The sequence below is a fragment of the Pantherophis guttatus genome, chromosome 4 (assembly GCF_059756535.1).
Source record: "Pantherophis guttatus breed Tessera chromosome 4, ASM5975653v1, whole genome shotgun sequence".
NCBI classification, from domain to species: Eukaryota; Metazoa; Chordata; class Lepidosauria; order Squamata; family Colubridae; genus Pantherophis; species Pantherophis guttatus.
In genome coordinates this window covers 6303040-6330313 of record NC_142066.1, presented here as the reverse complement: position 1 = coordinate 6330313, position 27274 = coordinate 6303040, and the positions used below count along the sequence as shown (strand labels likewise).

Sequence of the window (27274 nt, the reverse complement as noted above, 5' to 3'; positions counted from 1 at the left end):
GAGGGAGAGGAGAGGAGAGAAGAGGAGAGGAGAGGAGAAGGTAAATAGAGGATAATTTACCTGACATGTTTGACATCTTCCCCTCAGAACATGGATCACAATCATAGCAGCAAAATTTCTCCCCTTCTTTCTTTTTCTTCTGATAGCCAGCAGGACGGGGTCATTACACAGTGAACTGGGCAAGACCTGTTGATAAATGAGGATGGAATTCAGGACTGAATGTCTGAGTAATCCTGAACAATTATCCTCTATCAGCATAAATAGAGTAATGGGGGATAGATAGATAGATAGATAGATAGATAGATAGATAGATAGATAGAATTCTTTATTGGCCAAGTGTGATTGGACACACAAGGAATTTGTCTTTGGTGCATATGCTCTCAGTGTACATAAAAAGAAAAGATACGTTCATCAAGAATCATAAGGTACAACACTTAATGATAGTCATAGGGTACAATTAAGCCATCAGGAAACAATCAATATCAATGTAAAGCATAAGGATAAAAGCTACAAAGTTACAGTCATGCAGTCATAAGTGGGAGGAGATGGGCGATAGGAACGATGAGAAGACTAATAGTAATAGTAATGCAGCCTTACTGAATAGTCTGGCAGTGTTGAGGGAATTATTTGTGCAGAGTGATGGCGTTCGGGAAAAAACTGTTCTTGTGTCTAGTTGTCTTGGTGTGCAGTGTTCTATATTTTTTATTTATTTATTTATTTTAAATTTATATGCCGCCCTTCTCCGGAGACTCAGGGCGGCTTCCAAGCATTAAGCAATAGCCTTCATACTTTTGTATATTTTATACAAAGTCAGCTTATTGCCCCCACAATCCGGGTCCTCATTTTACCTACCTTAGAAAGGATGGAAGGCTGAGTCAACCTTGAGCCTGGTGAGATTCGATCTTACTTTAATTGCAGACAGCTGGTGTTAAATTACAGTGCTCTGTCTGTTGAGCTATCCAGGCTCTTTTTTTGCTAGAATCTTCCTTCCCCTCAATCTAGTTTTAGTCTTCCTATTCATTCAAGTCTGATTTGTTACTGATGATGGTTTTCAACATTGCTTGGTTGTTGTTGGTTTTTTTTTAGAGATTTGGAACTCTCTTCCAGAGACCCAAAGCAGGGATGGGCTGCTGGCGGTTCGCAGGGGTTGAGGAGAACCTCTAGCTAAGATTTTGTGCACTTTAGAGAACCCCCAATTCCCACTCTTGGCTGGCCCCACCCACCCTGCCCTGCCCCTCCTCACATGGCCTGTTTTGGATGCAGGTAAGTGCAGGGTGCACTCGGAGGCTCGGGGAGGGCGAGAAAATGGGCCTATGGGAAGTTCGGGAGAGGGCCTCTGGCAAAAATGGCCTCCCCAGAAAAACCTCCAAAGCCCGAGGAGGGCAAAAATGCCCCCCCCCCACTGTGTTGCAGGAGGCTGACTAGGCCATGCTCACCATGGCCACACCCACCCAGCACCCGGACAGAGAAAACCCCTTGCTAAAATTTTTGAAAAAATTTTGAAGCCTGCAAAGGTGCTTTTTCAAGAGGCAACTGGACTTTTCTGGGTTTTTCTTTGAAGATGTTTCCTTCAAAGGAGGACAAATCCTTCCATTCTCCGCCCTCCAGCCAGAGCCGAAGAAGCTTCTTGGATTGAGAAGCGAAAGGTCTTCAAAGAAAAACCAGGAAGTCCAGTTGCCTCTTGAAAAATAGCACCTTTCGGACATGAGTGAGAATCTGCATAGTCTCTTTCCAGAGAGCATTAACTAGTGAAAGCCATGAGAACAGAAGCTGGCGAGGATTCTTTTTTTGACTTCTGGCTGTACACGTGAGGTAGAGGCCATCATTCTGTCCCTTTATGATGCAATCTAGGAAATTCCTAGGACCCTGCTTGGAAGCACAGACAGCCATTGGTTTAGAGGACGTCGCCCAGTTTGCAGGGTGTCCTCGAACTTCTTTGGTTAATAATGGAGGTGACTTTTTATAGTTGTTTATTTGGGGTTTTGTTTACCTGGATTCTCTACTTCACCTTTTTTGTACTGGATGAGATTTGTAACAGGCTCTGGAGTCCTTGTCTGTGCTCCTCTGACTTCTCCGAAATGCCCCCCCAATTTACACCTGCAGTCAAAAAGGTAACTATGATATTATTATTATTTTTAATTTATTTATTTTTTTTATTTTTATTTCCAATTTATATACTGCCCTTCTCCCTGAGGACTCAGGGCAGTGTACAGCCAGAATTAAGAACATAAAATACAAATATTAAAAACAATTAAAATATATATAAATTTGGCCCAAAAATTAAAAATCACAAACCAATTAAAACATTTAAAATTTCTTCTTAAGCCAGCCCAGCTTGCTGGAAGAAATGGGTTTTAAGGGCACGGCGGAAGGCGCTGTGGTCTTGGATTCTCCTTATCTCTGGGGGCAACTGATTCCAGAGGGTAGGTGCCCCCACAGAGAAGGCCCTCCCCCTGGGGCCTTGTCAAGCATGTATAAGATAACAGGTATAAGTATAAACATGATTATGAATACAGGATAAGGATACTTATAAATGGGGACAGTAGGACAGGGACGGTAGGCACGCTGGTGCGCTTATGCACGTCCCTTACAGACTTCTTAGGAATGGGGTGAGGTCAACAGTAGACAGTCTAAGATTAAAGTTTTGGGGGTTTGGGGAAGAAACCACAGTCAGGTAGTGCATTCCAGGCATTGACCACTCTGTTACTGAATTCCTATTTTCTGCAATCGAGTTTGGAGCGGTTTACCTTAAGTTTGTATCTATTGTGTGCTCGTGAATTGTTGTGGTTGAAGCTGAAGTAGTCATTGACAGAAAGGACATTGTGGCAGATAATTTTATATACTATGCTTAGGTCAGACCGAAGGCGGCATAGTTCTAAGTTGTCTAAACCCAAAATTTCAAGCCTGGTGGCATAAGGTATTTTGTTGCGAGCAGAGGAGTGGAGGACTCTTCTTGTGAAATACCTCTCGACTTGCTCAATTGTATTAATGTCCAATATGCAGTGCGGGTTCCAGATAGATGAGCTGTATTCGAGAATTGGTCTAGCAAAGGTTTTGTATGCCCTAGTTTGCAGTACAATATTACCAGAGAAGAAGCTTCGCAAGATTAGGTTAACAACTCTTAATGCCTTTTTGGCAATGCTGTTACAGTGAGCTCTGGCACTTAGATCATTAGAGATGGGTATTCCAAGGTCCTTAACAGAGTGACGGTCGTTTACGAGGTCGTATCTACACAACTTGTATTTGGTGTTCTGAATTTTGTTGCCAATGTGTAAAACAGAGCATTATACGGTATGCTAGAGTTTTTAATGGGCCCGTAAAGTCAGCGGGGAAATAAATCAGCTTAACTGAAAACAGGAGAGAAGACTTCATGTAACTTGTGATTTCAGAGTGCTTTGTTCCTTCCAGTTTGGTGAAGTTATGGAAGCTCCTTAGCCGATGCCCCAGGCAAAAACACTTTGACTACGTGACATCCTACAGTATGTGAAGCCCTCTGTCAAATAGGCTCAGCGACGCACAATTTAAAAACAAAACTGAGAACAATGACATATTCACTATTCATTTTTAATTTTTACTGGTGAATACAGAAATTTCTTAATTTTCCTAAGAACGTGCATAAGGCTGCCCCAAAGGTGCTTTTTCCAGGAGGCAACTGAACTTCCTTGTTTTTTTTTTCTTTGAAGACGTTTCGCTTCTCATCCAAGAAGCTTCTTCAGCTCTGACTGGAAGCTTCTCGGAGGAGAAGCAAAACGTCTTCAAAGAAAAAACAAGAAAGTCCAGTTGCCTCTTGAAAAAGCACCTTTGGGACAATCATGACCTGTGTTAAGGTTATTGTTGTTGTGTTACCAACCAGCAGAGTAGATTGCACAGAGAAACGTTGCTGAGAGCAATGAATAAGAGTTATGCATCATAGCAGCAACCTCTCAACAGCATATCATAGCAGCAACTGAACACGTTACAGAAGCTTTGCTTAAATATTCTTACAACCAGTAATTATGTGATTACAGCATGACTCAGCATTAAAGCCACATAATACATATACAGATAAAGTAACAGTACACTTATATTGCCTGGACAACATAGTTAGGCTCAAACCATATCCTAACAACTGAGAATCTTTACAGGCACATATAGAGCCGAGGTGGCGCAGTGGTTAGAGTGCAGTGCTGCAGCTACTTCAGCTGACTGCTAGTTCAGCAGATCAGCAGATCAAATCTCACCGGCTCAAGGTTGACTCAGCCTTCCATCCTTCCGAGGTGGGTAAAATGAGGACCCAGATTGTTGGGGGCAATATGCTAATGCTAATGCAATATGCTAATATGCAATATGCGATATGCCAACTTTGTAAACCGCTTAGAGAGGGCTGTAAAGCACTATGAAGCAGTATAGAAGTCTAAACAACAACAACAACAACAACAACAACAACAACAACAACAACAATAATAATAATAATAATAATAATAATAATAATAATAAGGGTGATAATCAACATATTACTAGAAACATAAAGTGCATTCTTTTGGATCAAAGCTTACTAGTATTTAGAGTAAACTCACTGGAATCTTTGGAAGTCATGATTTATTTCTTTGAAATCAAGAGCCTCTACTAAGTAAGATCCAATTTGACAATCACACACTTTTTGCTGTTTTTTTTTTCCTGCCCCCTGGGTCAGATTGTTATTCTTTCTGAATTCCAAATAATTCAACGCAATCTGACAAAAAAAATAACAGAATAATAGAAGTTGATTGACTGATGTTAGAATCATGTGTCCAGTAGAAATGGTTTAGGCTGAACTTGGATGGTGGCTACAAGGTGATAAGGTGGAGATGTGAGACCAAATGGGCATCACAATGTTATGGAGCAAATACATTGACTTACATGCTTGCATCAGGTAATAGAATGTAAGCACATCAGGATAAGCCCCGACCTGCGTACTTTTCGCCGTGCCCTAAAGACCTTCCTGTTTCAGCAAGCCAGACTGGCCTGATATGAATTTTAAATGGGCGTATGTGTGTTTTAATTTGAGGGCCAAATTGTATATATTTGTTTTAATTGGTTTTAAATTTTATAAATTCATGTGTTTTAATGTGGCTGTACACCGCCCTGAGTCCCCTGGGAGAAGGGCGGTATAGAAATCCAATAAACTCTAAACTCTAAGACCTCCCTTGCATTGTCACCATATATATCAGGAGGCAGGGGTGAAATCTAGCAGGTTCTGATAGGTTCTGGGGAACTGGTAGCAGAAATTTTGAGTAGTTCGGAGAACCGGCAAATACTACCTCTGGCTGGCCCCAGAGTGTGGTGGGAATGGAGATTTTGCAGTATCCTTCCCCCACCAGGCCAACAAGCTATGCCCACCAAGCCACACCACACCCACCAAGCCACGCCCACAGAACCGGTAGTAAAAATAATTTGGGTTTCATCACTGCCAGGAGGCCATCTCACTTTGTAACTCCTTATTTTTATGTTGTTCTTTGTTACTTTCTTGACAACTGCACATCTCTGTCTACTTTGCCCTCCATAGCTGATGCACCATAGAATGACAGAGAGGCAGCAGAAGAATACACAATGGAGAAAAGGTAGCAATTTTGCTTGATTCTTTGAGCAGATCCTTTCTTTCTTTCTTTGGCCTTTAATATCTCTTTTTGGAAATTGGCATTCTAAAGGGTTGGGTAGAAGAGGCTCTGGGTCTAGTTCAAGTTTGATCCTTAAGGTTGACTCAGTCTTCCATCCTTTCGAGATCAAGTAAAATGAGGACCTAGATTGTTGGGGGCAATATGCTGACATTGTAAAGTACCCAGAGAGTGCTGTAAAACACTATGGGAAAGTATATAAATCTAAATAATGTTACTAGGGGACCCAGTGGCTCAGTGGCCAAGACACTGAGCTCGTCGATCAGAAAGTCAGCAGTTCAGCGGTTCGAATCCCTAGCTCTGAGTAATGGGGTGAGCTCCCTTTACTTGTCCCAGCTTCTGCCAACCTAGCAGTTTGAAAGCATGTAAAAATGGAAGTAGAAAAATAGGGACCACGTTGGTGGGAAGGTAACAGCATTCCATGCGCCTTCAGCGTTGAGTCATGCCATCCACATGACCACGGAGATGTTTTCAGACAGCGCTCGCTCTTCGGCTTTGAAATGGAGATGAGCACTGCCCCCTAGAGTCAGGAAAGACTAGCACATATGTGCGAGGGGAACCTTTACGCTTTGCCTTATTGATGTCTGGTTTTGCTGTGGAATCGTACAATGCATACCTGTCTCTCTAGCTGGTAAGGTTTTGATTAAGAATCAGTAAAGAAATAGCAAACGACGTGTTCAAATGATATGAGAATCAGTTCTGGTTTATCAGCTCTTCTTTCTCCTTGCAGGTATTGAACAGCAAGTATTTGCCCAACCCCGAGAAGGAATTCATGCAGACACTCGTGGAAGTTCTGTCCGTCAACTGTTGTGTGATGATGCAGATTGTAAGGTGTGTGAGCAAGCTGCTCAGGAAGCCCTGGAGTTTATCTACAGCTGGGGGACAAAGCAAGAGAGACTGAAAGACTCAAGGAGCCAGGAGCCTCCAGTGTCTAGCACAAAATATCCTGCCCCACCTTGTGGCTTTCTCGTTAAAGGCCCTGAGTCCTTTCTGCGGAGTGTCAGTGAACCTGCACCTGACCGGAAGACCCCTGCTGTATCAAGCTCACCATTGTTGCCAAAGGATGATGAAGGTAGAGCAACATCCACTCCACAGCATGTTCCTTATGCCTGGAAGGAAGATAGCAACCTTTCGGTCGATATTCAGGATAATGAGAAGGAAGATTCCTTCAGGTCGATTTCATTCATGCATAGCACTTCTAGCAGTTACTCCAATTCCTCTTTCAGCTTCTCAGAGATCTCATCCAGCAGCTTGAAGGTGCACGTCTCAACGAAGCACGCAAAGAAGTACCATTCCAAAGTACATCCTGAAAGTTACAGAGATCCAGCCCAGATTTCATCAGGAAAGGCTCTCACAGGGAGACAACTCAAGAAGAGGTCAGGTAAAAAGACCCCATCCATGCCAGGGATGGCTGAGACCAGCAAGACCGACACAGCAGGATTCAGAGGCACGTCCATTTCTTTTATAGATAAAACCATGCTGGCAAGCTTAGAATCCCACATGGTGACAAAAAGAATGCAACATCTCATAGGATTGCCTTTAGCTCTCTTGAGGTCCCTCAAAAAGTTCATACCTTCTGCTCCATACTCTCCTACTCAGAAGCACAAGAGGAAAGTTAGCGTGGCCCCAAGGCCTCAGATCCTTTCCTTTATAGCCACGGGTATCAGGAAAGAGCTAGAGAGGCACTTAAAGAAAATGGTTCAGCAAAAACGTTGGCAGCTACCCCAGAGGGTACAAGATGCCCTCAAGCGTCTTAAACCTTACTCTCCATCATCAAGGCCAGAGAAGTTTTCTTCAGCAGGCTGGCGACATAAGCACAAGGACATCGGTCCAATTAAAAGTGCAAGGAGGATGGGAAAAACCCCCGCAAAGCAATCAGTCAACGTGGAGGTCTTGGACTCCAAAATTACACCAGCTCTCCAAGGAAAACTACAAGTGCACATTACAAAGAAGTCTCTGGAGATGAAGTTGGAGACTTTTCATTCAATCGTGCGGCTTTCTCAGAAAATAAGTATGGCAAGGGCAAGAAATTGGGTTCTGCCTAAACTTATTCCACTTGGTCAAATTCATCATCAACGGAGGAACAAGCTGGGGTTAAGCCTCCGGAAGAAAGCAGATACGGTGGAGCTGAATGTTAAGAGTAAATGCATCTACTTCCTGTGGGGGCTTCCAACACTTTACATGAAATCCCTGAGCAAGTTTGTCCCTTGTCCTCCTTCTCAACCAATTTCCTTCACTGTAGTACATTCCTCGATCGAATTTGGTCTTACAATGCCTGCTTTGATATCCACTGATGGAAAGAACTTGGAGACCCATGTTCTGAAAAAGAGACTTCAGCACCAGTGGGGGTTGCCTCGCCTGGTGTTGGGGTCCCTGAGAAAGTTTCTTCTGCCAGCTCCACCATCACAGATTCATTTTAGGACCAAATCCTACGATCCGTATGAAGTTCAAATATTCATTAGCTTTACCCAACTCCTTTTCACCACCTCTGAGGTAAAGCAGAAGCTAGAGACTCACCTCAGGAGCAAAATCATAGAGAGGCAGTGGGGATTACCCAAACGAATATTTGAATCCCTGCGGATGTTTGTTCCACCTGCTTCCGCCCTGACCAGGAGGCCCAAAGTAGATGGAAGGTCCTTTGCAAGGGAATTTAAGATGAGGATACCTTCCACAGCAATGGTCAGTTACCACAGGAAACCAGTTCTCTCTCTAGAAAAGCATCAATCAGTTCAACGTTCAAAGGGCCAAGTATTGCAGAGAAAATTGGCCAAGCAAGTCCTTGAGAAACATCTGAGTCCAATTGTTCCCACAGCTCGTCAGCCTTGGAGAGGGACTAACCAAAGGGCAGTGCCTAAGCTCCCTCAAATCACTCCATCTCAAACGTGTTCTCTACAGCCAAGATCTCAGCAGCTTCTTTTCATAGACCAAGAAGCTCTTAGTCATATCAACTTGAACATTATACACAAAGACCTGGCCTACAAGTGGAAAATGCCCACTACATTCAGTAAGTCACTTGCTCTTCTGTTTCAGAATATCAGACCATCATCTTTCATTCACCACCCACCCAGAAAATCTGCTGGATTTAGTTTCACTGAAAAGGACACTCCATTTGTGGGCCCCAAAGCCCGAGAAGCACTGGAATGGCATGTGAGAAAGAAGACTCTTCATCACATTTGGGGTCTTCCAGGTCTTATTTGGAGGTCTGTCCAGTACCTTCTTCCAGCTACTCCTTCTGCTCATCCCCAGAAGAAATCACACAGAGAGACGATCATTTTCCTGTCAGAGGTCTCCTTTCTCAGTAATACCATCAAACGAGAACTGGAAAGAAATGTGCAGAAAAGGGTAGTGTGTCAGCGATGGTTGCTACCTAAAAGAGTTCTGGAGTCTATGAAGTTGTTCTACTCAAGTTATAGTTACCTGAAACCCAGCGTCCCTTGGCAAGAACAAGACAGCAGACGCTCCAGAATTGAGATTGCTGCACCACCTCCACAGTTTCATGCCAGAATCCAGGTCAACGTTCACCTCAAACTGCAGCTCCACTTGGCTAAGAAACATTTGGAAATGTATTTGGAGGCTCCTCCTGTAATGGTGAGAACTTCCTGGAGATACATGGTTTTCTCTTTGAGGACTCCTCTCCCTAAGATCGTTTCTGGTCACCAGCCATTGCTTCCGCGCAGAACCTTGTTGCCATTTGCATGCAGGAAAGCCATGGATAGGATTGAAATGACCGTACAACGTAATCATTTTGCTTCCTTGTGGGAGCTGTCCACGCATTACGTGAAGGCGCTTGAACAATTGATGCCCAAACCTTTGTCCCGGCCTCTAAGAAGTCAGAAAACAATTGCCTTTCAATTCACTAAAATTCAGTGGGTGCTCCCTCCAGGATTCAGCATGGAAACTTTAGAGCTGCACATTAAAAGGAAGAGAATCCAACATGAATGGGGTTTTCCAGTCCTTATCCAAAAATCCCTCAGGAGCTTCCTCTATCCGCCACCTTCACGATCATCTGTAACAAAGACAAAAATCAGTGTCCATAACCTGGCTCAGGCGCTATTGTTCCTTCCGCAGGACATTTGCAAAAATCTTGAACTTCATGTGCAGAAGACAAAACTATATCATCGGTGGGGTTTGCCACAAAGGGTTCTTGGATCTCTGAAGAAGCTACAACCAGAAGTCAAAATTTGGGCCCCGAGGCCAAAAACGCTGGTGCACCGGACAAGAAGAACAGTATCCACTTACAAGACTATCCCTCTGTTCCAAACAAGGACTGTTCTATGCACCATGTGCTGCAAACAGAGGATGGTGGCGATTCCACCACATGTTCCTCACAAGCTTTCCTTCAAAGGATCCAACCCTCTGGAGAAGATTAGCCTTCACATATCTAAGAAATACGTGGAGATACAGTTGGAGGTTTTCCCAGACGTTGTTATGGGTTCTTGGAAACTTAATGTATTGGCAACAAGGCAACCACTCCCCAAATTAATCTCCCATAGCCCTAAGATTTTGCAGCCCCGGCGGAGTTTCCTACCCTTTATGCAAAAGCAGGAGGCAAAAAGATTGGAGATGGCAGTACAGCTTTGCTATTTTAATTCCCTCTGGGGTCTGGGCAAAAGATATGTGGAAGCCGTTGATGCAATGATTCCTAGATCCTATGCCTCACCCTTCCAGAGAAAGAAGATTCCTGCTGGGATGTTCTCAGAGATACAGATACCATTTCTCCAACAACAAGAACGAGAGTTTATTGAACTGCATATCAGGAAGAAGAGGTTGCATCATGAATGGGGCTTCCCGGCACTCATCCAGAGCTCTCTCAGGGTCTTCATGCAAGGCTTCCCCCCACGTTCCACCACCCACAGGACCACAATCAATATCCATGCTTTGCCACAAAAGTTTTCATTTCTCCCTTGGCCAACTTACAACTACTTAGAGTTTCACCTACAGAAATTGAAACTACAGCGGCATTGGGGCTTACCAAAGAAAATCCTTGAGTCGCTGAAATATTTCCGCCCGTCTGCTCCTTTGGGAAAAGCTCGGCTCCCCCCAAGTGCCAAGAAAACTAAATTAACAGAAGCAAGGTTCAGCGCTGGAGGAAATCAACGGGTTTGTTGCAAACTGCTTGATTCCACGCATTATGCTCCAAAGCAATTGGATCTCCTCAAGGAACACATCAGGAGAAAATATCTTCAGAGGCAGCTAGAGACACTCCCTAGGCTGGTGAGACAGTCCCACAAAGACTCTGGTACCATGCCACAAAAGCACCTTCCTAAGTTGATTGAGGCTGGGCAGAAATCCCCCACCCATAGAGCTCAGTCTTTACTTTTTCTGCCGCCAAGTGATAGAAATAGGTTGGAACAGAACGTGAGACATAAACATTTGGTGTTCTTGTGGGGCATCAGCAAAAAATATATGGAATCCTTATCCGTCGTGGTCCCAGTTAGACCTTTCCCAGCATGGACTCGAAATGCAAACGTTGCATTCCAAGAGCTGAAGACTCCTTTTGTTCAGAAAGAGGCAAGAGAAATGTTGGAGCATCACATCCAGAAGAAGAGACTTCATCATTTCTGGGGTTTGCCTTCCATCATCCAAAGCTGTCTACTGGCCTTTACGACCTACTTATCCATCGATCGCCACCCACCTCGTAGAATAAAGCAGGAGGTTAGAAGTTCAGTGCAGGATCTGCCATTTGTCCCTGAGCGTGTTCAGCAGAACTTAGCATCTAGCATTAAAAAGATGGTCATTCACAGCCAATGGGGGCTACCTAAAAAATTGCAGAAATTTCTGCATGGCTTTCATCCCACCCCTCCGGGAGAACTAAGGGAGTTCAGAAACTTTCTCGTCAGTGGACCTAAGCTCAAAAGAGCTCAACGTATCACTAGATTGCCAGAGTCAAGTTTTGTAGATGGTCAACACAAGAAGACCTCCTTTCTCACAAATGAAAGCATAGATCTTTTGGAGAGGCACATCCAACATAAGAAGTTCCAGCATGAATGGGGGCTGCCCTCTGTCCTTCAAAGGTCCCTTCGTGCTTTTGCTCCTTTGCCTCCAGAACCACAAAGGGCTTCGACCAGATTGGCCATGGCTGCCCCTTCACGTCTGCAAACTGAAGGGAGACTCACGATGACTCCGAAGCTGTTGTTCCTGGATCCAGTCACAAAGGAACGCTTGGAAGCACATACAAAAACACACATCGCTAGACACAAATGGGGCCTTCCCAAGCAAGTACAGGAATCAATAAAGACCATGTTGCCCCCTACATATTTTCGCCAGCCTGAAGATCTTATTGACCGAATCCCATCGGGTACCCGTGATCAAGTCTACCCAGCAAGAATTAAGGAGATTTCAGATACTAGAGACCAACATCTGCCTACAAATAAAAAAGCCCAAAAACGGAGGAGCCACATAGAGGACTATGGTGGCAGGCAACTACCATGGACAGCAGGAGGACATCCCAAGTCTCCCTCTCCACGAGTAAGGAGCCGAACTCCAACTCTGAGTGGAAAAGTTACTCCTAAGTTTCACCAAGAGAGCTGGGCTGTGACCTTCTATACAAAGGAAGTTTGGGATGCTCTAGAATTCCATATCAGACACAAGAGGATCCAACATGATTGGGGCCTGCCCTTGATGGTCAAGAAATCTCTCAATGCTTTTGCTCCCCATCCACCAGAGCTGCACAGCGCAACTACAAGATCAGGAGGGCGCCTCTCTGTTAAGAGCCGAGGGAAAGGAGCAACTCATCAGTCACTTGCTATGGTACAGGCAACAATCCCTCGCTCAGAGCTACATTTTTTGAGTGCGGAGGTCAATGATCACCTGGAAGCCCATTTGAAGAATTGGACCGTAAAGCACAAATGGGGGCTCACCAAACGCCTTCGGGGTTCACTGAGGACTATCGCTCCTCCTCGACCTGAATCCCAAGCTGGAATGCACAAGCCTCATGGGCAGCATAGCAGATCTGCCCAGCCACATAAAATCTCTTCCTACCATGACAGGGAGACATCACAACGGCAAGTCATCTCTAAGAAAGGAGCCTCAAAAATATCCAACACTCTTCGCCATCAAGGGCAAAGCTCAGCTCAGGGAAAGCCATTGTTCTTTACAGAGGAAAATTGGAATCTCTTGGAATTCCACCTTCAGCAGAAGAAAATCCAGCACGATTGGGGTGTGCCTTCTATGGTGCTCCGATCCTTGAATGCTTTCTTCCCATTTCCGATCAAGATCCAAAGTCCAGGCAAGAAGAGGCTCAGGGCTAACCAGTGGGTTACCAAAGACATAAAAGTGCTTGTTCCCTCCACGTTCTTCCTTAGTAAGGAGACCAAAGAGGTTCTGGAAGCTCATATGAAGAAGAAGATTGCAGAGCATAAATGGACTGTTCCCAAACGACTTCAGCAGGCCCTGGGGACGTTGTCAACTCCCAAATCCCATTTCCGATCCAAGGACTTTTATCGACAAGCTCCACTCTGTCGCCGATGCCAATTGCTCCTTCAGACTACCGATGATTCCCAAACTGAGAAGGAAGAGGAAGAGGAAGATAGGAGAAGAAAGAGAAGGAAAAAGGAATATTTGCAACCAAGGAACCGGAGAAGGTCTACATTTTCTGGGAGAGCTAGCAAGCAACACTTATTGTTCTCAGAGCTAAGGCTTCCCTTCCTTTCAGATGAGGCCAGGAATTATCTGGAATTCCACATCCAGCAGAAGAAAATTCAGCGGGCTTGGAGCTTGCCCTCCATGGTGTTGAGGTCCTTGCATGCTTTCGCCCCATTTTCCCCTGAAATTCCCCAGAGCACTAGGAAGCGCATAGTCAAGACACAGGGATGGAGTAAGAAAGAAGTGGTGGTGATTGCCTCAGACCTTCCCTTCCTCAGCCAAAGGACCAAAGACATTTTGGAAGCTCACTTGAAGAGGAGGACTGCAGAGCACAGGTGGGGCATGCCAAAAACCATTCGGAAGTTCCTGGGATCGCTGGTGCCTTCCAGACCACCTTCCCAACATGAAAGCATTCACGAACAGCCGTCACTCTGCTGGAAGTGTAAATCCCTCCTTGAGTCTACAGATGTTTCCCAAACTGAAGAAGAAGATGAAGACTTGCGAGACGAGTCAAAGAAAGCCAGGAGAAGGACGAGAAGGGCAGAGCAATATTTCCAGCCGGGGAACCAGAGAAGATCTACATCTTCTGGGAGAGCCAGCAGGCAATTCTTGTTGTTCTCAGAGCAAGGGCTTTCTTTTCTTTCCGATGAGGCCAGGAATTATCTGGAATTCCACATCCAGCAGAAGAAAATTCAACGGGCGTGGAGTTTGCCCTCTACAGTGTTGAGGTCTTTGCATGCTTTTGCCCCATTTTCCCCTGGAATAGAAAGACGCATCCAGAGCACTAGGAAGCGCATAGTCAAGACACATGGATGGAATAGGACAGAAGTGGCGGTGATTGTCCCAGACCTTCCCTTCCTCAGCCAAAGGACCAAAGACATTTTGGAAGCTCACCTGAAGAGGAGGACTGCAGAGCACAGGTGGGGCATGCCAAAAACCATTAAGAAGCTCCTGGGGTTGTTTTTGCCTTCCAGACCTCCTTCCCAACATGAAAGCATTCATGAGCAACCACCACTCTGCTGGAAGTGCAAATCCCTCCTCACGTCTACAGATGTTTCCCAAACTGAAGAAGAAGAAGACTTTCTGGAAGAGTCAAAGAAAGTCAGGAGAAGGAAAAGGTGGAAGGGTAAAGATTTCCAGCCAAGAAAGCAGAGGGAATCTACTCGTGTGAGTCCTGATGGACGGCAACTCTTAGCACCTATGGAGGGAAGGCTTTCTTTTCTTTCTGATGGGGCCAGGAATTACCTGGAGTTTCACATCCAGCAGAAGAAAATTCAACGAGCATGGAACCTGCCTTCCTTGGTCCTCAAATCCTTGCGTGCCTTTGCCCCATTTCCTCTTGAAGACCAGAAGGACGTGCAAGACCCAAGAGATAGGAAGACCAAACACATCCTGTGGGAGAAAAGAGACGTGCCCATCGATGTCCAGAGTCCATTCTTTCTCAGCCCAGATGTTGAGGAACACCTGGATACCCACGTGAGACACATAACAACAAAGCACCAATGGGGTCTTCTTGAACGGGTACAACAGCCCCTGCAGGCATTTCTGCCTTTGAGATCCCATTCCCCATCTGAGTTGGAAGATGAGAAAGAAGGTTCGTCGGAGAGAGCCAAACGCAGGAAAGTCTACCGTAAGGCAAATGTGATGCCATCTGCAAAAGGACATATCGAAAAGTCTCCTATCTTTTATTCAGAAGTGAAGCTAACTTTCTTTGAGGACGCAGCCTGGAACCTCCTGGAATTCCATATCCAGCACAAGAAACTCCAACATGCATGGGGTCTGCCCTTCATGGTGTTGAGATCCCTAGATGCTTTTGCTCCCTATCTCCATGACTCCACGAAGCGTCCATTAGCCGTACAAGGCACATTGACAACCCATAAGCTTCCCGGGGGCAGAGAATTTCACATGATTGCCCAGAATCTGTCATTTCTTAGCTCAGATACAAAACAACTCTTAGAAGCTCATCTGAAGAATTTAGTTGCGGTACATAGATGGGGGCTTCCAAAACATGCTCAAACCACATTGAGAGCATTTCTGCATCCTGGCACACTCAGTTCAACAGCCTATAAATCTCCCCAGATCTCGTTGCCCCAAACGTGGGTTACAGACAGAAGTCCCATGAAGGAATTCCAGCTCAGAAAGAAAAAGGCAAAGTTAAAGGTACCCGTCACCTCATCCACGATCTATTTCAGGAGCAGAAAGATGGACTTTCTCGATGAGGGTGCTCAGAATCTTCTGGAATTCCACATTCTGCACAAGAAAATTCAACACACCTGGGGCTTGCCAGCCATTATTCAGAAATCCCTATGGTTGTTTGCTCCCTCTGAGTCTCAGAAGAAGCCACAATCTGCAGGAGACGTGACCATGAAAACAACAGCCCAAAAATCATGGATAGCGAAGGAAGTCAGAGTTGCCCCACAGCAGCTACGCTTTCTGCACCCAGACGTAAAGAAGCAGCTGGAAAGCCACATCAGAGAGGTCACGGTGAAGCACAGATGGAGGCTTCCAAAACTGGTGCAAGACACACTGGCAGCATTTATTCCTCAAGCTGAAGAAATGGGGGAGGAGATGAAGGAACCGTTCTCAACATACGATGAAGACCATCTACTGAGATCCAGTTCTAGCTTAGGGGTACCTGACATGTCTGACTCAGAGCTATTTTATGAACACCAACAAATTCCGGTGGAGATTCGAGTTTCTTGGCTGGATACTGAAGAGCCATCATTTTGCTTCGATAGGAAAATCCAGCACGACAGAAGCATTCAAGGGAAAATGGCCAGGAGAGAAGCACCTGAAGCAAGCAAACAACACAAGTTGCCGCTGGAGAGAACCGAATCAGATGTCTACCTGAAGGATGAACAAAGATGGGCAGCAGACCTTCTGGGTAGAACACGAGATCCTAGAGGCCCCTTTTTCTCGACTCCGGTTTCTGGTTCTCAGAAACGCAAATATAATGCCACCAGCTCATCGGAGAGTTTATCTCTGGGGAAATATCCAAGTCAAAGAACTGGTTGGTTAGCCAGAGAGAGGGAAGCTCTTCCTTGCTCTTCCAACTTGTCCCTCAAGAAGGACCTTCTGAAACAACTTCAAAGCACTTCCCAGAGAAAGGAAGGCGATAGATACTATCCCATTGGATTGAAGCGGTCTCAGTTATCCAAAGGCTCTAGTTTTAGTTGGGTACCCAACAGTCTTTGCAGGATATGCAATTGTCCTTGCCGATGCCATTTGCCTTCATCCAGGGAGGGCTCCATGTTCTCATTGCAATCCGTTAGGAAGCAGGAAGAGACGCCAGGTTTAATTTGGGGTATGGTAAAGGAGGCAGAAACAGATTCCTCATCTCTGCTAACAGAGGACAGGTCATCCCTTCCATCTATTTCAGCAAAGAAGGAAGAAGTTCAGTTCTCTTCTGTTACATCAGAAGAAGCTATCTCTGAATCCTCCTTGAGGGACGCTTCTCTTCGAGAACAAGAAGCCACCCCTTCCAGTACAGGAGATCAGGGAGTCCCATTTCAGGAGGAAAGAGTGTTTGCTAGCGATGCAGACCTGCAGAAGGTGACTACATCAGGAAGTGAATTGCCCGATACCTCAAGGTCCTCTGGACAATTTTCTTCATCCCCCAAAGGTATGTTCTTCCAAGAAGCAATGCAACCTTCACTCGCTGTTGAGCAGACATCAGTGCTGGGCTACAGAAAGGAAGGTGAACAAACTGTCACGGAACCAGGCATGGAGGAACCTGATGGTGGAAAACATTCAACCACTGAGATGGTAGACGAGAAGACCCTGAACTGGGGAACAGAATTATCTACAAAGGAACCTTTTATGGATCGCAGACCATTAATACAACACAAGAGGACCAAAATGCCTGGGTCCATTCAAAAGAGAAGAAAGCCCACGTCAGAAAGAGGCCAGTCCACGGAGCCCAAGAAACAAGTTCGCCATGCTCAATTCCTGGTCAGTGCGGAACCCGACGAGAAAATGTCCATCCTGGGTAGAATCTTGGAGAGAAAATTGCGCCTGCGGCATGGATTGAATATTTGGAAGTACAGCCGTGGAAGGTCCCAGGTGTTTTCCAGAATGAAACACAAGATAGATAGCTTTAGGCACAGTTTCAGGGTACGAAGCCGAACCAGAAGCAAGGATAGCTCTAGGAGAGATCAGTCCCATAGTCCGGAAAGCACCACAAGAAGCAGAAGCTCAAGTGGCAAGGCAAGAAGCAGAGGGAGAAGCAGAGAGAGGAGATCAAAGACCGAGGTGAGAAAAAAGGAGTTGCCACAAAAGGAATTATGATGGCCGTACCTATATTCCTTGACAAAGGGAGCAGGGAGAAACGATGAAAAACCAGTAGTTCCTGGCTGAAGGGTCCAGAAAGAAAGGGTGCAAATCCTGAGGAGAGTAGGGAGACCTTTGGAAGAGGCGAATTTGTAATCCAGCTTCAAGAACTGGGGCCAAGCCATTGTGCCAAAGGTTGATAGACAACCCTATTAGTCCTATCGCATTCATATGTTAATTTCTAAAATAATGATTTACTTTTTTTGCAGCAATGTATTAATAAAAAGAAATATTTTTTCAACGTGGATAAAAATATATGTATATTAGTGGTTGATAAATCTGTGGAATTACAAATTGTAAGGGATCTCCAAGAACATCTAGTACAGTGATGGTTAACCTTTTCGGTGCTGAGTGCCCAAAGTGCATGCGTGTGTATTTGCCTGAACCCTCAAAATGCAATGTGAGTGCCCTCCATGCATGCACGTGTGTCCCTGCGCATGTGCGTGTCCCCCACGCATGCCCCCGCCCCCACACGCATGCGCCCAGGCCCCCACACACCCCATTTTGGCTTCCAGGTTGGTGCAGGAGGATTTCCAGGCCCAAAATGCACACCCACCATGCATGTGCCCTGCCCCGTGCATGTGCATGTGTCCCCCGCATGCCCCTTGCCCCCCCACACATGTATGGCAGAAAGCAGAAGACCAGCTGGCCAGTAGGAGGCACGCACACATCTGCATTGAAGCTGGGCTAGGGCGACAGCTAGCATGCACGCATGCCATAGGTTCACCATCACGGATCTAGTACAACTCCCTGACCAGTGCAGGAATTGGCTATAACCTCAAAAAAAGGCCCATCCAAGCTTTGTTGAAATACTTTCCAGTAGAACAGAGGCCACCATCTCCCAGTGCAAGGTGTTGTATTATTAAGCAAATCTTACCAGTAGGAAAAGTATCCTGCTGGCCAACCGAAGTCTATCTTACCTTCTCATAGTCTTCTCTCATCCAGGCTAATCATACCCAGATTCCGCACAGGCCTTATTTTCTTCCATCTTAGACCTCTTCTTGGTTTTTCTCCTAAGCAGCAGGAATTTGGACTTACTGGACTCTCTGTGGTTGGTTGGTTGGTACATAAGTATGTACGTATGGACTTTTTCTTGCTGAGTCATAGGCAAGGGTGGGCTTCAAAAATTTTAGTAAGGGGTTCTCTGCCTGGTTGCTGGGTGTACGTGGCCATGGTGGGCATGGCCTAGTTGGCCTCCTGCACCACAGCGGGGGAGTATTTTTGCCCTCCCCGGGCTCCGGAGGCTTTCTTTGAGCCTCCAGGAGGGCGAAAATGGCCTCCCCAGGCTCCAGATGCCCTCTGGAGGCTAGAAACTGGCATCTTTCTGGCATTCCTGAACCTCCGGTAGGCCTGTTTTTCACTCTTTCCAAGCCTCTGTGCGCACCCTGCACTTACCTGCATCCAAAATGGGCTGTGTGGGGACTCCTAGGAGGGGCGGGGTGGGCAGGGCCAGCCAGGAGTGGGATTTGGGGAGGGGGTTCTCCGAACTGCAAAGAATCTTAGCTAGAGGTTCTCCCAAACCCCTGCGAACCCCCAGCAGCCCACCTCTGGTCATAGGGCACAGAGTCAACTCGACCAAGCTGTTAGGTTTGTGTCGTGCTAACAGACATTCGAGATGTTTTCTAATGAATATCCCAGTCTGTCAGATGAACATACAGGAGCTCAAACTGTGGAGGAATTGTGGAGGCCCAATAATCCCACTTCCAATGGTCCCAATCCCACATGGTCCTCCTCTTTAGATTTTCACATGTTGAAGGCAAAGGTCTGACGTAGCTTCTTGAAAGATAACTCTGTAAAACAGAATTCTGCCTTCTCTTCAAAGGACGGGGATTCCAAAATAGAACTGGAATCCAGACTCCAACGTAGTTAGAAAGAAAAAACAGAGTTGGAAGGGATCATGGAGATCTTCTAGTCCCACTCCCATCCCCGCATTTATTTTTTTATTTTATTTATTTATATTTGAATTTATATACTGCCCTTCTCCCCCTAGGGACTCAGGGTGGTGAACAGCCTAAATTAAAATACATACAATATAAAAGTTAAGATAGCTAAAATAAATTAAATCAATCGGCCCCCAATTTAAAACCCCAAAGCTATACAATTAAAAACTAACCCATAAAAGACCTAATTAGGCCAGGCCGGCTTGCTGAAATAAAAACGTCTTCAGGGCCTTACGGAAAGTGCGGAGATCCGGGATCAGTCGTATTCCGGGAGGAAACTCATTCCAGAGGGCGGGTGTCCCCACAGAGAAGGCTCCCCCCCTGGGGGCCGCCAGTCGACTTTGCTTGACCGATGGCACCCTGAGGAGACCCTCTCTGCGGGAGTGTATTGGCCAGTGGGAGGTTATCGGTAGCAGAAGGCGGTCTCGTAAATACCCTGGCCCTAAGCCATGGAGCGCTTTAAAGGTGAGAACCTTTATAGGAAGCCCTATATCATTTCAGATAAATGGTTATCCAATCCACATTTCTACGTGTAGGTTCTACATTTAGGCAAGAAAAACAAAATGCACAGGTACAGTATATGTGGTCCCTTCAGAAGTGGGTTTCAGCAGGTTCTGACCAGTTCTGGAGAACTGGTAGTGGAAATTTTGAGTAGTTTGGAGAACTGGTAGTAAAAATTCTGACTGGCTCCACCCTCGTCCCCATCTATTCTTTGCCTCCCAAGTCCCAACTGATTGGGAGGAAATGGGGATTTTGCAGTACCCTTCCCCTGAAGTGGGGTGGGAATGGATATTTTACTGTATCCTTCCCCTGCCACGTCCACCAAGCCACACCCACCAAACCATGCCACGCCCACCAAGCCACACCCACAGAACCAGTAGTAAAAAATTTTTGAAACCCATCACTGGTAACTTGCTCAATAGTAGTAACTGTGAGAGGGATCTTGGAGTCCTAGTGGACAACCATTTAAATAGGAGCCAGCTGTCTGCAGCAGCTGCCAAAAAAGCCAACACAGTTCTGGGTTGCATAAACAGAGGGATAGAATCAAGATTACTTTAAAAGTGTTAATACCACTTTATAAGGCCTTGGTATGGCCACACTTGGAATCCTGCATCCAGTTTTGGTCACCATAATGTAAAAAAGATGTTGAGACTCTAGAAAGAGTGCAGAGAAGAGCAACAAAGATGATTAGGGGACTGGAGGTTAAAACATATGACAAACGGTTGTAGGAACTGGGTATGTCTAATTTAGTGAAAAGAAGGACTAGGGGAGACATGGTAGCAGAGTTCCAATATCTCAGGGGCTGCCCCAAAGAAGAGGGAGTCAAGCTATTCTCCAAAGCACCTGAAGGTAGGACAAGAAGCAATGGGTGGAAACTAATCAAGGAGAGAAGCAACTTAGAACTAAGGAGAAATTTCCTGACAATTAGAACAATTAATCAGTGGAACAACTTGCCTCCAGAAGTTGCGAATGCTCCAACACTGGAAATTTTTAAGATGTTGGACAATCATTTGTCTGAAGTGGTGTAGGGTTTCCTGCCTAAGCAGGGGGTTGGGCTAGAAGACCTCCAAGGTCCCTTCCAACTCTGTTATTCTATTCTAATCTATTCAACCTCTTCTTAAAAACCTCCACTGTAGAAGCACTCACAACTTTCTGGAGCCAAGTTGTTCTGACTAGCAGGAAATTTCTCCTTAGTTCTAGCTTGATTAGTTTACATCCATTGCTTTTTCTCCTGCTTTCAGGAGTTTTGGAGAATCTGCTGGTTCAGGATAGGAATCTTCACACCGTCACATACAGGAATACCTAACTTTCATTGGAAAATCTCCAGTAATGGACCACCCATAACTCCAGGAGTCAAGCTGTTCAACAAGCTTAACAGTTCTTACAGTCAGGAAATTCCTCCTTATGTTTAGGTTTGGCTAATCTTTATGAAACTTCCACTCCTTGATTCTCATTTTACCCTTGTCTTACCAAATGCCCCAAAGCTACAAATTTATTATGATAGAAAGCTGTCCTGCCCCAACATAAGATCCTTATATGCTGCTGTTGCTCTCTAGCCCCATCTAGTGGCCTGAGAGGACAAATATGCCCAACATCCAATCTTTATATACTGTTGTTGCGCTCTAGCCCCACCTAGTGGCTGGAGAGACAAAATACCAAGTATATTGTTTAAAGCTGACTATTTTACCCATCAGCCTGCACTCTCAAACCAAGTGCAGCCAGATTCCATTTTCTTTAGCATTTGGAGAAGGCAGAAGCACAAAGAAACATCCGTCTTAATCTGTGGCACGTGGTCATCCAAGGACGAACCCACATCACGGGCCTGGTGGCTCAGCAGACTAAAAAAAGCATTGTGATTAACACCAGCTGTCTGCAATTACTGTAAGTTCGAATCTCACCAGGCTCAAGGTTGACTCAGCCTTCCATCCTTTCTAAGGTAGGTAAAATGAGGACCCAGTTTGTGGGGGCAATAAGCTGACCTCCCAGGGGAATGGGCCTTCTCTGTGGGGGCACCTACTATCTGGAATGAGCTCCCCCCGGAGATATGTAGGATCCCGGACCTACGCACTTTCCGCCGCGCTCTAAAGACCTTTCTATTTCAGCAAGCAGGCCTGGCCTGACCTTTCCCCCCTTTTAATTTTTTAATTTTTAAATTTAAATTTAAATTTTAAATTTGTTCTAAATTTTTGGGATGTTTTAAATTGTCTTGGGCTCAAATATTTAATTTGGTTTTAATTCTGCTCTTAACTTTTGTATCTATGTGTTTTATTTTGTGCCTGAGTCCTTCGGGAGTAGGGCGGTATACAAATTTGATCAAATAAATAAATAAATAAATAAATAAATAAATAAATAAATAAATAAATAAATAAATATACAAAAGTATGAAGGCTATTGCTTAACACATTGTAAGCCACCCTGAGTCTCCGGAGAAGGGCGGCATATAAATCAAATTTTAAAAAAAACAAAAAAAACATCTCACACACAGAGCATCACCGGTGAGATTTAAATTGCTTGTATTTATTAATTGTTATGTTCCGCAGTAACTTAATGCTGTCTCTTTTGTATTTGGTTCTCACTGTATGTATCCCTATTTTCCCCAGTTTCACCATATCCTGTTCTTTCAATAAAGCATTCAGATCTACGCACACGGTCTGTTTTATCGGAGGATAGGTGGGTTTAGCTGCATGTCGAGCTGCACACAGACTAATGTGTACTGCGGACAGAACAAAAGCATATAAGAAGCAATGGGTGGAAACTAATCAAGGAGAGACTCAATCTAAAACTAAGGAGAAATTTCCCGACAGTTAGAACAATGAATCAGTGGAACAACCTGCCTCCAGAAGTTGGGAATGCTCTAACACTGAAAGTTTTTAAGAAGAGATTGGACAACAGATTTGTCTGAAGTGGTGTAGGGTTTCCTGCCTAAGCAGATGATCTGTCTCCGTCCACACACACACACAAACACAGCCAGCCGAGGGTTAAGGAAGCACTTGGAACACACCCAGCTCTTTATCTCCAACTTGGCAGCGATATACACGCCGTCTGCCAAGTGCTTTTATTTCCACAGAAAACAGAAAGATAAATACTCAGCTTCCAAACGTCCAACAACAATAAATATTCCTCCCAGCAGTTCCGAACGAGGCTTTAGTGACTATCCAAGGTTAGTTTTGTTCATCACAGGGATCACTGGCCACCACCCTCTATTATATAGTCTCTGGGGTGTGGTCCAGTGACTCAGTTCTAATCCCTAGCACGCCTCCTGAGCTGCTGCAATCGTTTATCACGCCTTCGGAGGCGTGCGTCCAGGAATGATGTTTCTCCTCCGCTCTCATCCGAGCCACCTGTCTCCCTGCTAATCTCCTCTCCCTCGGCCGGCACCTGAGACAGTGCCAGAGGGGAGGGGCCTGGAGAGGGAGGCCTGGCTGACTCCTCTTCCTCATGCTCGGAGCTTTCTTCCTCCGATGGGACAGGCTCAGAGGGCGGGGCCACAACAGCAGGGGGTTGGACTAGAAGACCTCCAAGGTCCCTTCCAACTCTATTATTCTATTCTATTCTATTCTATTCTATTCTGTTCTATTCTATTCTATTCTATTCTATTCTATTCTATTCTATTCTATTCTATCTTATCCTATCCTATCCTATCCTATCCTATCCTATCCTATCCTATCCTATGCTATCCCATCCCATCCCATCCCATCCCATCCCATTCTAACAAAAAAATATCACACTTTACTAAGATGAATGTTTATTGAGGCAAGGACAATTTTAGAATAGCATTGGAAAAGAGATATATTATCAAACTGGCATGTTTACAGAACAGAAATGTATCCGAATTTAAACAAGAATGGTTCCCATGGATACAACACATCATACAGCATGGCAAATATAACTATGCACAATATGGCTTTTAAGAGGGAAAGAACATGAACCGAAATCAGAAATAGACAAAAATGTTAAATTTTAAATAGTGTATATATAATCAAACTATAAGTAGTCCTTGATCTGCGACCACAATTGAGCCCAAAGGTTCTGTTGTAGATAAGACATTTGTTAGGTATGTTTTGTCACATTGTACAATCTTTCTTGGCACAGTTGTTAAGTCAAGGTGTTAAGTTAGTAACACAGTTGTTAAGTGAATCACTGCAATTGTTAAGATAGTAGGATAGTTGTTCAGTGAATCTGGCTTCCCTATTGTCTTTGCTTCTCAGACGGTAATAAAAGGTGATCATATGACCCCGGGATATTGCAACCGTCATAAATATGAGTTACCAAGCATTTGAATTTTGATCGTGTGACCATGGGGATGTTGCAATGGTCATAAAGTGTGAAAAACGGTCATAGGTCTCTTGTTTCAGGGCTGTTGTAACTTTGAATGGTCACTAAATGAACTCTTGCTGATCAGGGACTTGTTGAACAACAAAAGGAAGTCAAAAACTAAATATAAACTATATAACACTATATATAATTTTATTTTCTAAATAACTCATAGTGGTGTATTGGGCACTTAAGTCAGAGATTCAAGAGATTTTTTTTTTCATGGTTAAACTCTCACCAATGACACACCAAGTGCTAAATGTACAATCTCAATCATTCCGTGGTCCACTTCCCGATATTATATCTCTACACCAATTTTTTTTCTCCTTTTGTTTGTTCCTTTTAGGAATAGAATAGAATAGAATAGAATAGAATAGAATAGAATAGAATAGAATAGAATAGAATAGAATAGAATAGAATAGAATAGAATAGAATAGAAAATATGGAATGGAATCGAATGGAATGGAATCGAATGGAATGGAATGGAATAGAGTAGAGTAGAGTAGAGTAGAGTAGAGTAGAGTAGAATAGAATAGAATAGAATAGAATAGAATAGAATAGAATAGAATAGAATAGAATAGAATAGAATAGAATAGAAAATATGAATGGAATGGAATGGAATGGAATGGAATGGAATGGAGTAGAGTAGAGTAGAGTAGAGTAGAGTAGAGTAGAGTAGAGTAGAACAGAACAGAACAGAACAGAATAGAATAGAAAATATGGAATAGAATGGAATGGAATGGAATGGGACGGGACGGGACGGGACGGGACGGGACGGGACGGGACGGAACGGAACGGAACGGAACGGAACGGAACAGAACAGAACAGAACAGAACAGAATAGAATAGAATAGAATAGAATAGAATAGAATAGAATAGAAAATATGGAATGGAATAGAATAGAATAGAATAGAATAGAATAGAATAGAATAGAATAGAATAGAATAGAATAGAATAGAAAATATGGAATGGAATGGAATGGAATGGAATGGAATGGAATGGAATGGAATGGAATAGAGTAGAGTAGAGTAGAGTAGAGTAGAGTAGAGTAGAGTAGAATAGAATAGAATAGAATAGAATAGAATAGAATAGAATAGAATAGAATAGAAGTTTTTATTGGCCAAGTGTGGTTGGACACACAAGGAATTTGTCTTTGGTGCATACGCTCTCAGTGTACATAAAAGAAAAGATACGTTCATCAAGAATCATAAGGTACAACACTTAACGATAGTCATAGGGTAAAAATAAGCAATCAGGAAACAATATCAATATAAATCGTAAGGATACCAGCAACAAAGTTACAGTCATGCAGTCATAAGTGGAAGGAATTGGGTGATGGGAACGATGAGAAGATTATTAGTAGTGCAGCCTAATGTGAATAGTTTGAGAGTATTGAGGGAATTATTTGTTTAGCAGAGTGATGGCATTCGGGAAAAAACTGTTCTTGTGTCTAGTTGTTCTGGTGTGCAGTGCCCTATAGCGTCATTTTGAGGGTAGGAGTTGAAACAGTTTATTATCCAGGATGTGAGGGGTCTGTAGATATTTTCACAGCCCTCTTTTTGACTCGTGCAGTATACAGGTCCTCAATGGAAGGCAGGTTGGTAGCCATTGTTTTTTCTACAGTTTTAATTATCCTCTGAAGTCTGTGTCTGTCTTCTTCTTTAGAAAGAAGAAGACCCCTTCTTCTTTAAAAAAATTTACACACACACACAAACACAAACACCATAAAATGTGGCAGTCCAACATTTTGTGGAGATTCTTCTCAACTTCCTTTCCTCCTTAAATAGTGTGTTGGATGACGTATTCTTTATGTAAATCACCGAGATGAAGCATTTCCTCTTAGGGAACAACTTTCATGGGCGGCCCATCAGTTCTGCAAACAAGAAAAAAGAAAGAAGTGAGAGAGAGAGAGAGAGAGAGATGAATGAAGCAGGAAGAACGGAGATGAACACCTTAGCGGAATTCCTACTTTTATTGAGCCTTTTTCCAGGTTGGAATGGAAGAACGGAGTTAATGATGGCATGGAAGCAAAGACCAGCTAACTTACATATTTATTACTTTGATCTGAACCTTCTCTTTCTATCCCGGGAGGCGGGATGAGAGGGGATCAGGGTAGTCAACTAACATTATAGATGGAATAGAAGTCAGAACCAAAGCTACGTTCATGAAGAAAGCTACGTTTAATTCAGAGGGTGTCAAACTCGATTTTATTGAGGGCCACATCAGGGTTGTGTTTGACCTTGGGTGACCGGGGTGGGCATGGCTTGGGTGGGCATGGTGACCTCAACATCACTCATGTCGGGGGTACCTGTGGCAGCCTGAGTGCTATGCCAGCGAAAAGGGGCTCCCAAGCTCCATTTTCGGCTACGATGGCCTCCTGCAACCCTCTACCAGTGAAAACGGAGCTCGGGAGTGCTGTCTGCAGGCCTCACGAACTCCTTTTTCAGCTGTGATGGCCTCCTGCAACATTCTGCCAGTGAAAACAGAACTCAGGAGGGCCACACGCAGCCCTCACACAGTGGGTCAGTCCTTCGCTATTTCCAGGGCGGCCCCGTGTTCCAGATCTAAGCACCCCGTGGGCCGTATTTGGCCCCTGGGCCTTGAGTTTGACACCCCTGCTCTAATTCAAAGGGCTTAGTCAGACAAGCAAATTCTGAAGATGGAAATTACATTCCACAATTCAGAGGTGGTACAGGAGGTAGCACGCAGAACATAGAATAATAGAGTTGGAAGGGGCCTTGGAGGTCTTCTAGTCCAACCCCCTGCTTGAGCTGGAGACCCTATACCGTTTCAGATAAATGATGGTCCAGCTTCTTTTTGAAAGCCTCCAGTGATGGAGCACCCACAACTTCTGAAGGATTCTGATTGCTCTCATCGATAGGACATTTCTTCTAGAATTGTAAATTGTTGAGGATAGGAGATTGTTAGAAGAAATTGCACCTGCTGTAGATCCACCCGTTTCTGCTTTCCTCCA

The 27274-nt window shown here is 44.5% G+C and overlaps 1 protein-coding gene across 1 annotated transcript; it reads left to right on the top strand.

Moving 5' to 3' along the window:
• The first annotated feature begins 1884 nt into the window (after window positions 1–1884).
• Window positions 1885–17799, top strand: LOC117656302 (uncharacterized). Its single transcript, XM_034404453.3, has 3 exons — window positions 1885–2111; window positions 5525–5579; window positions 6364–17799. Exons 1-3 carry the CDS (start codon window positions 1947–1949, stop codon window positions 17502–17504), a joined length of 11361 nt encoding a protein of 3786 aa, XP_034260344.2. The 5' UTR covers window positions 1885–1946; the 3' UTR covers window positions 17505–17799.
• The last annotated feature ends 9475 nt before the right edge of the window (window positions 17800–27274 follow it).

Bases quoted from the DNA above. Each gene is read 5' to 3' on its own strand.
- LOC117656302 (XM_034404453.3), top strand. From the start codon at position 1,947: ATGGAGGTGACTTTTTATAGTTGTTTATTTGGGGTTTTGTTTACCTGG. The intron at 2,112-5,524 runs GTAACTATGATA...TGCCCTCCATAG, and splicing joins TTACACCTGCAGTCAAAAAG to CTGATGCACCATAGAATGAC. The intron at 5,580-6,363 runs GTAGCAATTTTG...TTCTCCTTGCAG, and splicing joins GAATACACAATGGAGAAAAG to GTATTGAACAGCAAGTATTT.